This window comes from Sipha flava, unplaced genomic scaffold, assembly GCF_003268045.1.
Source record: "Sipha flava isolate LNK unplaced genomic scaffold, YSA_version1 215_pilon_pilon, whole genome shotgun sequence".
Lineage (NCBI taxonomy): Eukaryota > Metazoa > Arthropoda > Insecta > Hemiptera > Aphididae > Sipha > Sipha flava.
In genome coordinates, this window is record NW_020272834.1 from 411087 (window position 1) to 427883 (window position 16797).

At 31.1% G+C, this 16797-nt stretch overlaps 1 protein-coding gene across 6 annotated transcripts in view; it reads right to left on the minus strand.

Annotated features, from left to right (window-relative positions):
* Positions 1-16797, minus strand: part of LOC112682925 (collagen alpha-1(XVIII) chain-like) — a 420302-nt gene that overhangs the window by 31846 nt on the left and 371659 nt on the right. For all 6 annotated transcript variants that reach the window (XM_025553701.1, XM_025553700.1, XM_025553702.1 and 3 more), the window contains 3 exons: positions 8445-8507; positions 8034-8110; positions 465-620 (listed from right to left, as the gene is read on the minus strand). In XM_025553701.1, the coding sequence (XP_025409486.1) occupies positions 465-620; positions 8034-8110; positions 8445-8507 (296 nt within the window). The remainder of the gene's footprint in view (positions 1-464; positions 621-8033; positions 8111-8444; positions 8508-16797) is intronic.

The window sequence follows — 16797 nt, forward strand, 5'->3', positions numbered from 1 at the left end:
GTGTCATGTTCTGCTTTAATAAAATTAGATTTTTATAAGTACTAACAATAAGTTGTTCTTTATTTAAATTAATTATTATTTTTTCTTCCTCATATCTTATTGTTTATGGTTAATATTTTATTGTGCCATAGACACAGATTGAACATAACATTTGATAAATAATAAATAAAAAAATGTCACCCACATGAAGCGCTCACTAATAACATAAACCGACCTTTTTTACATAAACAATTCAAGTTGACGTTTTTTTCCGTATCGTCAACTGAAATTCAACTTGTATGGATTTCGGTTTATTATTTTCTAGCCATATAAATCTAGCGTGCGGTGACTCGAAAAATTCGAAAAGGACACCAATTGTTTAAGTTGCCGAATGCATATCGTACAATATTATTATTATTATTATGACATCACAATGCTTATTGTAACGGGTGTAAATCAGCTAGTTGGTCGCATTTTATACTAACCGGAAGTCCTGTCATTCCCATCTGACCGTCGGCGCCCGGATTGCCCGGTGGTCCCGGTAGCAGTTCCGGTATGTTACCGGGTGCAAACAATGTGGTCAGGTTGCAACTGCACACGCCTGGCGGTCCCCTCGGGCCGGACACTCCAGACTTGACGAGCTGAAACAAAACAAGCGGAATCGCATAATTTATTATTATTATATTGATACATAATATTTTGACGAGTATAATAATAACTATTATTGTTGTCATTGATGAACGTTGAAAAATCAATTTAAAACATTGGCGCCGTATTCATCACGGAATAATCCGGTAAAAACATTTGGTAAAATAAAATTAGAAGTAAAAATTATTTAAACACGTAAACATGACCATACAAGAGTGACGATTGCGACAAATGCGTTGATCAGAAGGAACTTAAATCACATTATTTTCAAATTATATCTAAAATTTTAAAAATATAAAACTAATGATGTCATAAAATAATTTAATAATCATTATAAAAATAAAAAATAAATTGCAAAGCAAAAAAAATTCTTTTCAATTATCAGTTATTTGGAAAACAGTGGCTTCGGACATTTTGGGAAAAAGAAAATGTGATCCGCGTTGAAGTGAGCGTTCGTTATAATTATTATTGTAACGCGTAAACGCGTGCAGACTTGCTGTATTAAGCTTTTGCGCGATATCGTTATTGTTATCGTTTTCGCTGTGTCGATTATAATATTATAATACCTTGCATCGACCCTCTCGCGCGAATATTGCAGGCCGCATATTAGACATTTGCAGCACGTGATCCCAAAGCGGATTAGTACATAACACTTTGTGGTTGTGCTAGCACGACTTTGGTCAACTTTGATAATAACGCCTTATATACATATAAATATATACACGCACGCGCGGTATATGTAATAAGAAACGCTTTTCAAAACTTTGGCAATTTAAATAAGACACCACCGATGAGCTAGGTATACCCGGTCGAAGGGTTATGGTCAGTGGTGATCATCAGGATTTCGGTGAATATTTAAACAGAGTATCACGATCCACCATCAACATTTATATTCCTAAATAGAGTTTTTGGAATCCAGATATTTTCGCATTGTGATTTAAATGATGTACCTATATATATGTTACCGGTAATATGGATAATCAGATATTTTGCAAAACGTCTAAGTATTATGTATAATGCCAAACGTGGAGTATGCAATATGATGAAAATAAACAAATTGGACATCGTCTGTTACCAACGACTTTACTTATCGTTTATCATAAATGTGCGTGCACGATTTAACGCAATAAAGATAAATATTCTTTCACTATTATAATAATAATTCTGAGATACGATATTGAACGTACTAATAATTTTATTACAATATCGTAATTTTTCTTGTAATTTTCCTGTCTTGTTTTGGTGTTGTAACTATGCATACGATTTATATGAAATCAAATTGTTATAACTAACTACAACATTTTTTAAAAAGTTTAGCCACTAATACTAGTTTTTTATCTGATGAACAGTATAATGAATCGATAAAATTTCAATCCACAAAAATTGGCCAAGGATTTTTAAAATATGTTTGTAAGTCTAATTGTCAACATAAAGGTGTATTTGCCTTTAAACTAACATTTTGTACACTTCAAAATGTTACTTTTCTACAACATGTTAGGGTATTATACAGGGGATATACAGTATGTAGGTATACAGTATGTTAGGGTATGTTAGGTATACAAAAAACGGTAACTAATAAATAAATACCTATTTACTACTGGTTAACTTATTTAACATAATTTTGTTATTGGTAAACTATAGATACTAAAACTTAAACATTGAGGTAAATCAGGTATACGGCCAGCTAACTAGATTGTAAACTTAATTAAATTAATTTCATAAAATAATAATTATAATTGGTTAACAAAAAATGTTATGTTGCCATTGGTAGAATAATGAAAACGAATAATTATTATAATATATATATATATATATATATATATATATATATATATATATATCACAGTTATAAGATATGCTTGCTCGTGCTCACTGGATATCTATGTATATAAATATATTTTTAGTTGATAATGGCTATTTAATTATGAACAAGAGTACATTGTGTAATTCAACATGTAACATGTTGGCAAATTATAAGTTTAAATAATCTCTTAATTTTTTATAATTATGTCTATAATTTCCGCACGTTATGTACTCGTATATTATATCATAATTTAGTAACTAATTTGTATTTTAAAACATTAATAACAAAAATTTCATTTGTCTTTTTGTTATTTTTGAGATCGATTGTTTTAAGCAAAAATTCTAAAAAAAAAAAAAAAAACCAAGATTGTATAAAAATTGACAACTCTCCGTTAATTAACAAGTGCATCAGTTGATCTAACTTTTTATTCAAACTAAACATGTCATTTATCATAAAGATCTTATTATGAGTACTGTAAGACTTTCATAAGTATTGGTTAATTTTGTTAGTCATTCTAAGTATGTGCAAAAAACTAAAATAGTGTACTGGTAAAGATGAAAAATTCAAAATTATTATCGTTATAAATGGTGGAACTAAAAAGTTCTTATAATAAACGTAATAAACAAAATACATTTTTGATCAATACAATTTTATATCTTCTTCTTCTTCTTCTCTATTGTCTTTCTCTCAACTATTTCAAGTCATCCACCCTTATCCTAAATACAATTTTATATCCTAAACCATAAAAATACTAAAATCGGTTTTTTTTTTTGCATCACTTAAAAGGTATTATAATAAATTCACCATTTCACTTGAAAATAAAAAGTTTTTAAACACCATTTAAAAAAAAACATCGAAATTAAAAAATAAAATATAATGCCGATTTTAAAACTTTTAGAAAATTGAAGATATATACCCTGTATTTATTTAAATAAAAAATTACGTCAGAAGGATTACTTTAATTGTTTTTCTGAAATTGTACAATTTTGATAAAATAATAAATGGAATTATAATTATTTTTCGATTTAGCATTTATTATACCGGAAGACTCCTTCAATCACTCCTTTACGACATATACGTAACTCTCATCACATACACTTATCGTTCATAAAAATAACAAAGTTTAATAAAATAAAAAATAAATTAAAAAAATGTTTTTTATATAGTACAAAGATATACCTAGACAATTTTTTTTATTTATAATACTCTACGCGGAAAACCTTCATGATTAATGTGAAAATTAAAACTTTTTTTTATAGGTTATAACAGTTAGAAGCTTCATTATTTTTGTGCATAGCTTGGTATATAAATGATGAATTTATTAGTATTATAACTGTAAATTATGTAAGTATGATTTATATTTAATATTGACAATTTTTTTATCTTAATAATTATTTATTATATCTATTCATAAGTTATGAGTCATAACTTCATAGTCGATTAACATTTTGTTTGTGATTAATAACGCAAGTTAATTAGTATGTTATGTTTTTTTAATATTTTTTTATGATAAAATGTAAACATATTTTTGAAAAGTTAATCGAAAATAAACATCTATAATATACGCTTAATGTTGCATTTTTTCAAAAATGTAATTAACGAATTTCTAAGAAATAACAAGATAAAACGTTCCATTTTTATATCATAAAACAACGTATTTATATTTAGATCACTATATTAGTTTAATCGTATATACGAGTATGTACCAGCTAATTTTGTAAACTGCAGTAAAAGGAATACTTCGAACAATATCGCTTGGAAAGAAAATAGGATAAGGAACGAGTGTATCTAATGAAATTGAAAACTAAAATTATATTTTTACCATTAATTGTATTTAATTTATTTCATGGAGAAAAATAATAAAGCTTCCAACAGCGAATAAAAATATTTGGTTATTATTTTTATTGTACAAAACGTAAATCATCGATAACCGAAATCTATGTAATCGTTTATCCTCGTTCTTGCTCTAAAAATGTTATATTATATCACACACACACACACATTCATAGTTTTAGGTTTTTAACGAAATCACTGAAACGCGTGTTGTTTAAAGTGTATTTATGTGAGACGCCGTCGGTATCATACACGACTATGATAACGATCCAAATGTTACACTTGTTGCACGATAAAAACGAACAACGATAACTTCTATATTTGAGTGATTCGTGTTTTGCGTGTGAATTTCATTGATGCGAAAAATTCGGCTTCATTCGAGCCGTATCATAATGCAGTTATTTCAACAGTCGTGTATCGTGATCTCAGATCGGTAGTGAACAACACCATTATATAATATAGTTTGTTTTTCACCCCGTTTATTGGCGCTGTGGTGATACGTTTTTTATATGTTTTATAGATCGTAAACTACAAAATCCCAAACATTCGAACGGCTGCGAAACGGATGTGAACTAATATTAGGCGATTTATTTTCAGACTTTTACTCTTTTATCGAACGTACTGCAGCAGGCCACCGCGTTTTTTCATCTATTAGTTTACAAAACCACTGATCCGAGCACGTTTGTATTATCATTGTAATTATGATAATAAATTATATCAATGATCACATATTTCACCCTCTCGTACCTAATTATTTATACACTTGGTCGGAAAACACACCGTTATGTGTATTTTGGTATATGTTAATTTGCGGTAAGACCTGGAAATCGGTATATCCCTTTGGTGTACTCGCTTAGATTAATTCGTTGCTTAGACGATATGGTTACCGGTGCGAATAGGTCAAACGAATATAATATTATATAATAAGGATCGAAGAATGGAAACCATGTGAATGAATCGTCGTATTTATTGGATTCACGTGGGACTGCGAACGAACCAACTACTGGATCGTTATAGTATGCGAAATAATTATTCTATACGACCTGACCCTAGAAACTGTGCCAGATTTATCGGGGGTGCTTGAGGGTGCGATATACCGGGATCTCAAATACGGGCCACATATTTTCTTTATGACATTTATAAATACAATATAATAATAATATTCTGTACTATTTTCAAGTGAGAATATAACTTCCATAATCACGTTTACTTTATTGTTATTGCATACATTTCGAAACTAATCAAAAAAGTGTTTAAAGACTGTTTTTTTATTTGAATTACACCGTAAAATAAAATTTCACGAAGCGGCACTGTTAAGAAAATCTTATAATATAAAAATCATTAGTTGTGGCCTGCAGTTTTCAACGATAAAACCACATTAAATTCAAAATATCATAGTTGTTCATTATTTCCTTTAAATTAAGATATCGCTAATGTTTCAATATCATTGCACACCATGCATTCTATGTCAACTTATGTTATTCAAAAACATTTGGCATACAACTTTCAATGTTATAAAACTAACGACCCGTCCTGGCTCCACATGGGTATTATCTGGATCTGAAATGAAATACATTTTGCAGAAATCTTTGATCATCGGATCGAAGTGGTAGCAAGTTCCCAGCTAAGTGATATATTTATCCTTGAATTTTAAATGTAGGCATTAAACCACGCTCAACGGCTTGCTTATTCTTGAAATATGAAATTTGAAATGCGTTATTATAACGGCGAATATTGCGCATAAATTGTTTGAATTTCGGATGATCTCCCGTAAAGAGAGTGAAGTGGTTCAGATGGAGGAAGAATTTCTTCTCATTTTACTTTTCCTTGTAAGCAATACATGCCTTTCGATTCGCCCTTAAATTTCAATGTCAAATAATTTGTCAACGCTCTCAATTGTATTACATCTCTTTCTTTTTGAAATTACTTATTATTACGATTATCTGACTCTCACTCTAGTCTACAAGCCATATATGGTAATGCTTTCTATTCCAAATGTTCTCCAATTGTTCTTTAAATTTGCACTATAATTTTTATATTTTTGTCGCTAGAATTCAATTCCGTTTCGGTATCGTTAATTTGAGTTTCAGATCATATTGGTATTTCTGGAAATGAACGAGTTGATCGTCTGGTTAACACTATTAACTATCAATAATGGTAATCTGGTCAAATTTAATATGAGCTATGATTAAAATATAAATAAATACAAAATTATTTCTATTCACTAGGTATAAACAATACATTCAGTATATCATAATTGGTCGCAAGACTAAATATTAATTAAATTAATGTAATTACCGGATTTTATTACGATAACGATATTATACAGAAAAATAAATACCGTATTTTAACATCTCTAGATGTCTATATTATAATGTATAGAAATCACATGAATTGTCCTTGACATAATATAAATAAAAAATAAAGATAAAAATAACATAAAAATATTTGAATAAATGAAAAATTAATCTTCACAAACGTCTCCTCCTTATTAATAAAATATTATGAAATATAATAAAATCAAACAAATTAAATCGCCATACATTTATAATTGTATTGCCGTATTGTTTTCATTAAAAGTAAAGAAAAAAAAATGAATGAATTAATTAATATCGACGATACGTGTCACGGGTTTATACATACACATTATACATAGTACATATACATAGTATAATGTTGAATATGGATCGTATTAATTTACCGAAATTGATGGCAAACGAGCAATGAATGTTAATTACGTTAAACGTGCACACGACAAATCCAACGTCAACTGTCACATTCGGTGGGACAAACGGACGGGACTGAACTGTATTTCTTTAAACTATGTGCGCGCATTGATTACCATCAAAAGGCGCCGCGGCAGGGCGGTTCCTTAAACTTTCGTTAAACGTTATGCCTGATCGTGTGCGGCTGAAAAGTTTTCAAACTTTTCACACGCTGCCGACTTCCTTTAACGAGGCGTATTTTGTAAACATTCCCCTATTCGCTCGACGGCCGTTCGTCGTCGTCACGTTCGCTGTGAATTGACAACGCCACGGACGTCCGACCCGCTCGTCGTTTCGTACGAGTCGCCCAACTAACCCCTAACGCGCCCGGTTTCTCTTTCGGCCGAGTCGTTTGGAAATCGATTCGTGGACGGAAACGTTGCTGTTTAAAAATGATCTGAATATACCGCCAAGGTTTCGGTTGCGTAGCGATGCGTGGTGCACCAAGATTACACATTTGGCCCGAAAAGTTTCGAGTACAATTTACGCGTGTCGGTAAAATTGCACCGCTAGTGAGTGTATTCGCAAACCGTGAAAGGATGAAAAACGGTGGCTCGGGAAATTCGACGGGGAAGCGAAACGAAATTCGACAGGTGAGGAGGGCAGGTCGGATTCAATTTGTGTTGATAATATTTTCGGTTACCACACTGTGACATGGTGTTTCGAGAGATTTACGTTAATGAAACGTAAGTCCAGTCGTTCTATAAAGATTCCACCACGTTCTGTTCAATGAAACGTTCGGGAAACATTTTATACAGAACGACGACTCGCCCCCCACGATGCCGTTATGCGCTTATACATCGATTTGAATGGAATTCTGACTGTGGGTCCGCTGTGCGAACTATATAGTACGATTTCTACTTTCTATTCATGTAGCTTATTTCTATAGTTACAGAGCCCACTCAGAGCAGACAATGTTGACTCCCCTACTCCTCGCTATATTTCCCTAGTTTCACTTGCGAATCGCATACAACCGATGTTTAATATTGCGATAGAGTACTCACTTCTTCGTCCGTGGCAAAGTCCCCGGAAAATGGTGAGCCTGGAGGTCCTGGTGGTCCTGGCGGTCCTCTGATCGACTCTCCCTGTTGCGTACAAACAAATTAAATCGTTAATATATATATGTATGTATAGTTGCGAGTGGACCATTATTCTATTCAGGCTTGGCGAACCACACGACTGCTGACCGGGCGTACTCAAAGTCCGCTAACGAGGAGCGATATTTTTATCGTACTAGTATATCAAATAATGGTTCATTAACGTCACAAACACTCAAACACACACACACACACACACACACACACACACACACACACACACACACACACACACACACACACACACCTGTTATAAAGTTCACCGAATAGCTATTGAGTTTAGGTTAAAAAAAAAAAAAACGTATTCCAGAATTATACCTCCTTTTTGACCGGGATCGCCTTTGTCTCCTTTGATGTTCGGCGTTTGATAGCTGTGATTTTCTGTAACACAAACAACGCAATGGTATTATAGGTCAACGAACGAGGTAGATCGTGGACAAGAGTAAACTATTAGTGCACCACATTTACATGTGTTAGCGGGTGACAAACACCGTACACTAGTTCAGTGTTTCCCAGCTGGGGTTCCGTGAGAAATCTGGGAAAATTTAAATTAATTAGCAATTTTTTTTGATTTGAATTCGAATCTAGGAATCTTCATGTTTCCTTATCTTTTGATAAAATATTCATCATAACGTTAATAATTCTATAACAATATTGTTGGTTATCCACCCCTATTCGAGTATATTAATACTAGTTACCTATTTATTTATCTTATCTGCAGTTATTAGCGCGCAGCAAAGTTTCAGCTCCAGCAAAGGTTTCGCGAGTAAAAGAAGTTAGGAAACATTGCACTAGTTATCGTGGGAGGGACGGGATTTTTCGTTTTCGATCATTCGGTTCACATCACATGTGTTCGCTTTCACATTTACGATTTTGGCCGACAGCGGAAACTACTACAGAACGTGTAACTACATCCAAATCTCCGACCGCACGCCAATATTATAATAATATATTCATCGGTTATACAAACTCGTATTATGATGTTATACGTACAACACGATATTCCCATTTCGTAACATACACCAATATAAGACGTATTATTATTATCCAATCGACATTTCTACATTATCACACGGTTTCGTTGTTTAGCTAATACTCGAACATGAGTCTGTGTAATCACTTAATATCGCTTCCGATAAAAACGCATGAAATCGCAAGCAAAACCGAAAACGACCTTTCAATATTATAAATGTGTATTAATCTTCCGATGATCCGTTTTCGCGATCGCAGCCGTTTCTATTTCGACTACAGTATCCAACAGTTATAGTCTTATAGAAACGAGTTCGTCGACATAAAATTTGTTGCTGATGCTTTATTATTTTCCAAAATTTTACTCTTGCTCTCTACCCGTATGTTATTTAAGTAATATATTTTATACAATTTATGTCATGGTTAGGACTACATGATCATATATTGCTCTAGCTAAATTACTCGGCTTCGCTTCAAAGATATTTTACTATTTTAAAGCAATTACTATTATGAAAAAAAAAAAAAAATAATCGTTGTAAATTCTATTTATATTTATTTTTAATTTATATTTTCTATACAATATTTAAATGTACGAAAATCAATAATTATTAAAATCAACATATTAAACACGGTAATTCTAGGATAGGTCAGCAAGTGAAAAATAAGTACTTACACCCCGAGGCCCAAAGTTGATTTGACCACTAAAAATGCAATTTCTCGGTTGAAATCGAGACGTTGTCAAATAGTTACGCTAGAAGGACGAATTCACAGCATATATGCAGTATGTTATTTACATTTATTTCTATAATATATAGAAGTGAAAAATAATTTTTATATTGATATTTACCTTTTGCATAATTAGTGTATCGTGATAAGCATTTGCATTCAATCCAAGTGATCTTAAAATAGTAGCAAATATTAATAAAATAAAATTAAAAATTACATCATCATAATATAATGATAAATATATATTATATACTATCGGAAATAAATGAAAAACAAAAATGAAGGGTCCAAATTTCGACTACGTTACATGAAAAATAGCAGAAAAATAAACTGAAAAAATTTATTCAAACGAACTGTTTACGAAAAAATATTTCTATATTATTCGATACGTTGGAAGTCACGTAACTGTACATGCGAAATGAATTTTGGGGGATGAAATCTGCAGGATACTGTTTGCGAATCAATAATCTGTATGGTGCTTATAGAGATATAATAGCAGTATCATGCGCTAGGCAAAAGAAAACGCAAATCCGTCGTTAACATTCCCGAGCTGTACACGTAGAATGTTTTAATATTCACTCACTCGTATTATTATGACGATTTTAATAATATGCTGCAGCGACGCAGAAATAAATGAAAAAACCAATCCGCGAGCTAGTGCTATAAATTATGTACACGTATTTTTATAATACTGTTATTATACGCGAACGATTTTCTGCTGTTAACTCCGCGAGTGTTCACTTTTATTCTTTTAGATTCTATACATACACACAGACTTGGGTCAAAATTTTTGCGAGGTACCGTTTTTTGGTACTCTTATTCACACGCACATATTTATATGTATTTGAAATTTTTACCAAATAAGTTTCCAGAGACGTTAGTACTGCGATGGTGAGGGCTGAACGGAGATTTTCGCGTGAACCATACGATATTAAGAGTGGTTCCATTTTCTTTAAAAACAAAAAGAAAAAAAAAGGGTACATGCCATTTTTCTCCAAACTTTTTTTGAACTAAAATTATGTCGACTTTGTGTACCGTATTATAAAGTGAAAGTAACAGTCGATAACATCGTAACGTAAGCTTAATTTTAAGTCGTTTCATTAACATTTTAAAACAAAAAATAATGCGAAACAAGTTCAAATTGATATTTATTGTAAAATAAGAAGCACACATCCCACAAAAAAAAAAAAAAATCTAAAAACTACCAAGCAAAAAGTAAAATTATCATTAATTTGTCTAATATTTCTTTTTTTTACACACAGGTATTTGTCGCATATAATATAATTATAAAAAAAAATATAGTTAAGTACCTATTTAAAAGTTATTTTTACTAATTATATAATTGGTGTTAAACATAAACATAGCCTATTTTTATCCATAATTCTTTACTGGAAGAAAACTGTCAATTTTTTATTTTTTTATTTTTTGGTAGAAAATGAATAGTGGAGTAAACGGTATCCAATTTTTGATTGGAAAATGACTACAGCCGATATTAATTGGTTCCCGATGTTGCGTATGCATAATGGATATTCGACCCTGTTCATGAGAGGCATCACTTGATATCAGTATGATAAAACATTAGTGTTGTAATGTATTGTGAAAAACTTTCTCGTCTCGTTGTGACATAACACAGAGCTATAGACGTACCGATGTACTGTTTCAATCGAATATCACTGCGTTCATCATACGCTTTATTTTTGTTGCGTGGTAGATTGTATATAATAAAATGATAAAAAATATATGATAATAAAAATTAGTGAATGTTTAACACACGTAAATCAATATATAAATAAATGCAATGCTTAGAGTATTATTACATTTGTAATTTACAACCGATGTCTGTTATTTTCATTCGATTGTACTTAGAAAAATATTTTCACGCAATTATTCAAAATTATACGTATACGAAGTGGTTATGACGGCAACTCCGCTTTGATCCAATACAATATTATGTATATTTTCAGTACCGTGTATGTAATCGTTATAGGACTTATCTTGCACGGATGGAAAAATTTTCAATTTTATCTAAATAAATGTACGACGGTGTGGTAGCATGATTAATTATTATACAAACACCAAAATCATGTGTATTTAGTCTTCACGTACGCGCTTTCCTCGACATGCGGTATACCTGCTCAAAACACACGTAAATCCACGACTTATATCAATAACCTTGATTTATCATCACCTCTCAATCAATTACTGTACAATAATAATATTGTGCACTACTATTTAATCATGATTTGGCTTTAATACAATGAAATCGTCATATTGGCACCACGTAAACCAGCGGTTCCCGACCTTTTTAGTTTCGCGGATCACTAATTTTGTAAAAAAATATTTGAGGCCCACCCATAGAATACCTACATACGTTTTCATAAAATATCAAATTTGTCTTGCACAAAAACCTTATGAATGTCTTTGCCTTGCAAAGTTAAATTAAGAATGTTGAGGGTACTAAAAATATCCGCCAAATATGCCAACCGTTTCAACCACTTTTCATCGGTCACCAATTCTAAGTAGGAACTTGCAAGTTTTCCATCATAGTCCCCTTCCATAAGGAAAACCCTAAGTTCATCACAGAGCTCAAACAATCTTGATAACACTTTACCTCTTGACAGCCAACGAACTTCACAGTGAAGTAGAAGCTGTTTGTGTTCACTTCCCATTTTATCACACAAAACACCAACAGTCTGGAGTTTTTAGACCTTACTTTAAATTTGACGATTTTAACTGCATCATCAAGAGTTTTTTTTAAAACACTGGTCCAAAAATTTAACTACAAGAGCCTCTCTATATATGCTACAATGTGTCTATTGAACTAAGGGAGCAACTGACCTAATTTTGGCAATTAATCCAGTATGAATTCCAGATATAACACGTGCCTTATCAGTTATCAAACCTACACACTTTGACCAATCTACTTCGTTTTCTTTTATAAAGTTTTCAACGGATTAAAAATTTCTTTGCCACATGTTTTTTTCAACTAAGACTGGCAAAACAGCATTTCTTCTTCAATATTACCATTCAAATCATAACGAATAAAAGCTAATAAATTAGCTTTGCTAGCTACGTTTGTACTTTCATCCAGTTGCAGCAAAAAATATTTACTTTATTTTAAAACAGTAATAATAGCTATTTTCACATTTTTCGACATTTCATCAATTCTTCTTTTCACAGTCGTATTTGATAATGGAATTTCATTGATTTTTTTGGTACATTTTTCATCAAACAAAGCATTACTTATTATTTTTGCTGCGGGAATAATATTTTCTTCTTCCACGGTGTGACTTGACCCCTTCTTTGCGATTAATAATGAAAGTTTATAAGAAACTTGAGTACTTGCTATGTTTTGTTTTGAAGATTTTTCCATGACTGATTTTGTCATAGAAAGATTTTTTTTCTTGATTAGAAAGAAATCAAGAGATTTCCCTACACATTCAGAATGTTTAGTTGATAGATGCCTTTCAAGTTTTGAAAATTTTATATATTCGTTGGATAGCGTTTCGAAACAAATCACACACTATGGCATAGGCTCCTTCTCAATACCAAAAAAATACAAACCCGATTTTTAAAAAGTCAAAGTTATACTTACAAAAATATATTTTAGTTTTCTTTGTTATATTCAAACTTTACACATCAACAATCTCACTACTAGTAGTTCCACTGCTAAAAGTTCTTTCATAATTTGACAGCTTCGTTTTACGACAAGACTCAGTTCGAAGCAAGCATCCGTATTTACGTGTAACGTAGTTTATAGTATGTACTATGACACTATGTAATACTATGTAGTAATTCACTAAAGACACAACGACGCATAAACACACAACCACTGTCGCAAAATAACTAGTTTACCAATTTACGAAATCGAAAGACCTATTAAGTTTCCACGCCGTGCACGATAAATATGATAAAAATGACAAATAACAGGAACCTATTAATAATCAACGAACTATATAAGATAAAACTACGTTCGACATCGTATCGTTAATTGTACATTTATTGTACACTATAATTAAAATTAATTAAATATTATTATGATCAGAAATATAACAAAATATACATAATATTTAAAATTATACTTATGACTTGCGGCTCAGTACCATGCTACCCGCAGCCTACTTGTGGGCCGCGGCCCATGAGTTAGGAATCGCTGACATAAACTATACAACCAAAATGATCGATTAGATTCCATTAAGAAAATGAAAAACATGACAATTTTTAAAGTATATATTATATTCACTATGCAGAGAAGAAATTATCAGACCATTAGTTAGGCCATTTTCAATCATAAACTGCAAAATTATTGCAATTAATTAAATCTTTATGAAGTAGACTTAGACATAAAGAGTGATTTCGTAACATTTTTTTCCTATCTAAAATCTTTACTATGAAAGTGCGAAACAATATCTATTCGAAACGTGTTTAATCGATATCATCGGTGGATGTATAGTTAATGATTTTCGTTGTCACGACTGAGAACTATCGAGAACACGACTTGTGTATTTTTTCTAGTAGACAGTTAGGATAGTTTATAAAATAGTAATTTAAAGCTAAAAACAGTATAAATGTAACAATACAACTGAGTGATTTTGAAATCGATCAATCATTAAGGTAATGTTGATAAATATTATATCTATATTAAGAAAATCGATTAAATACTATTTAGTTTAAATATTGTATTAATTAACTAAAATTCAAATATTTTCAATTATAATTCTTCGAAAATGTTGTTTTTGTGACTTATTATACGGAAAATTAGAATCTTGAATGTAACGTGTAGGTTTTCTTTGATCTTTTATATTATTTCATTAAAATATCATTTTTTACGTGGTGCTATGATTAAAAAGTGTTCGGTTTAATTTTTAAATTTCATATTAAATTACGTAAAAGTACATTATATTTTATTATAAATAACAATATACAAAAACCACAGAATCAATATTAATTCATTTATACATTTGAGCAACAAATAATTATTTACGATTGGGTTATTGATCTACCATAAATAATAATTAATTTTGAAGCTCAATTTGTTAAACACAACTTTATAATAGGTCGCTTAAAATTTCAATTAAAATAATTGCGTAAATATCAGTAGATTATACAAAGAACATTATCTGTTACGTTATCATTTTTATTTTTTCACTAGCAAAAATGAAATCAAAGGTTTTTTGAAAGTTAAAATTTGTGAAAGTTAGTTTTTTTGGTTGAAAATAGTTATCGACAAAATAATAATGTCCCATGGATAATATTAACTTCTTAAATGTAAAATAAAAAAAAAAAAGCTTTAATATGAATTTAAACCAAATAGTTTTTCTGCTAAAAACTGTAAACAAATGATTATCTAATTTATAAATTTACCGACACGATCTAAAACAAGAGATCGTAGTAAAAGGAGACTTGTGGTTATAAAAATTGTAAAAACAATAATATTACACATGTACGCGTCCCTACTGTAGTCATTATCGTTGTCGATCTGTAATGCGTTAGACCGGGGATACACATTTCAGTATCACGTCCCCTTAAGTACCACGCTATTGATAAATGTCAAATAAACGAAATACGATTATGCATAAATGTTATAGGTAATAAAATTAAAATACAGTTTGTTGTTTAAAACAACGTACAGAAATGACTGTGCACTCGGTTGACGAGTATTTAAAACGATGACATTTGATTTATTTAATTTTTGAATAATTACACTTTTATGAGATCAACATTAGGTCTAAATTAATTATGAATTTCCCGTATGCGATATTTAACGACATGATATAAATTCCTCGCCACCATTTATTGCTATTACCGATGTCATGGTAACTAATACCCGTTGCTGATTTTATAAAAGCGAAGTATTATAAATTCCATCTAATAGAGGCTCATCTCTCCGGTCTAATCTCAACGATCCTTTCCTCGTGGGTTAAGCGATTGTCTGTTTACTGTCGTTATTTACGGCCTTGTTACCGATATAACCGTCTGAGACGGAAGCGAAAACCCGTTTTTGGTGCTAAAATATTTCATGTGAATACGATTGTTTGGGTACCACCACAAGAACATGGTGTTAATCATCACAAACAATATAATTCATGTATGAAGACATACGTCATCGTTCGATGGTTCACGAACATCTGTCCGATACAGGTTTCGTGGTTTTTAATTTCCATATTTTATTTATTTTCTCATTGCGCACAGGACATGTTTCATACGACGATAACACATATATAGGTCCTAAAATTGTGTTCTTTATGATACGTTTTGTGTAGTAGAAAAATTAAATTTTGCGTGCTACGAAATTTGAATATGTGTAAAGAAAAATCGTATTCGTTGCGGATTCAGACAAAAAACAGTTACTTAGTCTTGAAAAAATTCTGTCGTAGGATATCGGCTTGTTATTAACCTAAAGAAAATATCACTTAATTTTCACGGTGAATTCAAATCGATTTTTGAGATGAATCAAAAGCCTTTAATTGATCATCACATCGTGTACAACGATTAATGTAGTGTGAAGACTAGACAAAAAATTGCAAACAATAGGTTCTGGACATAGGTAGTATGATATTTTGTTCGTGTAGAGACGTGTGCTTTTGTATTCGTAACCTCTGGATTCGATCGTACTATTATTTGGTTTGATCGTACAATATAAATTTTATACTTCGTTCGAATCCCGTATAAATTATGCACGGAAAACTGAAATTACTAGCGTGTTCTTCGTGTACGGTTTTCCGTAATTTTCGGTAACACAATCTTTACGGTATCATCATCGCCAGTTGTTATTAAAATAATAATAACATTTTATGCGTAACAAAACATTAATTGTTCGTTTTGTTATCCGTTATAGTAACGGTATAGTTCAATATTAGTGCAAGTAATATTCGTACGAACGAATTTTACTCTAACCCTCTATACACATTTACCAATTTACCGATTACACCAAGTTGTTAGGAAGGAACATGTATCTTGTAATAATTATGCATGC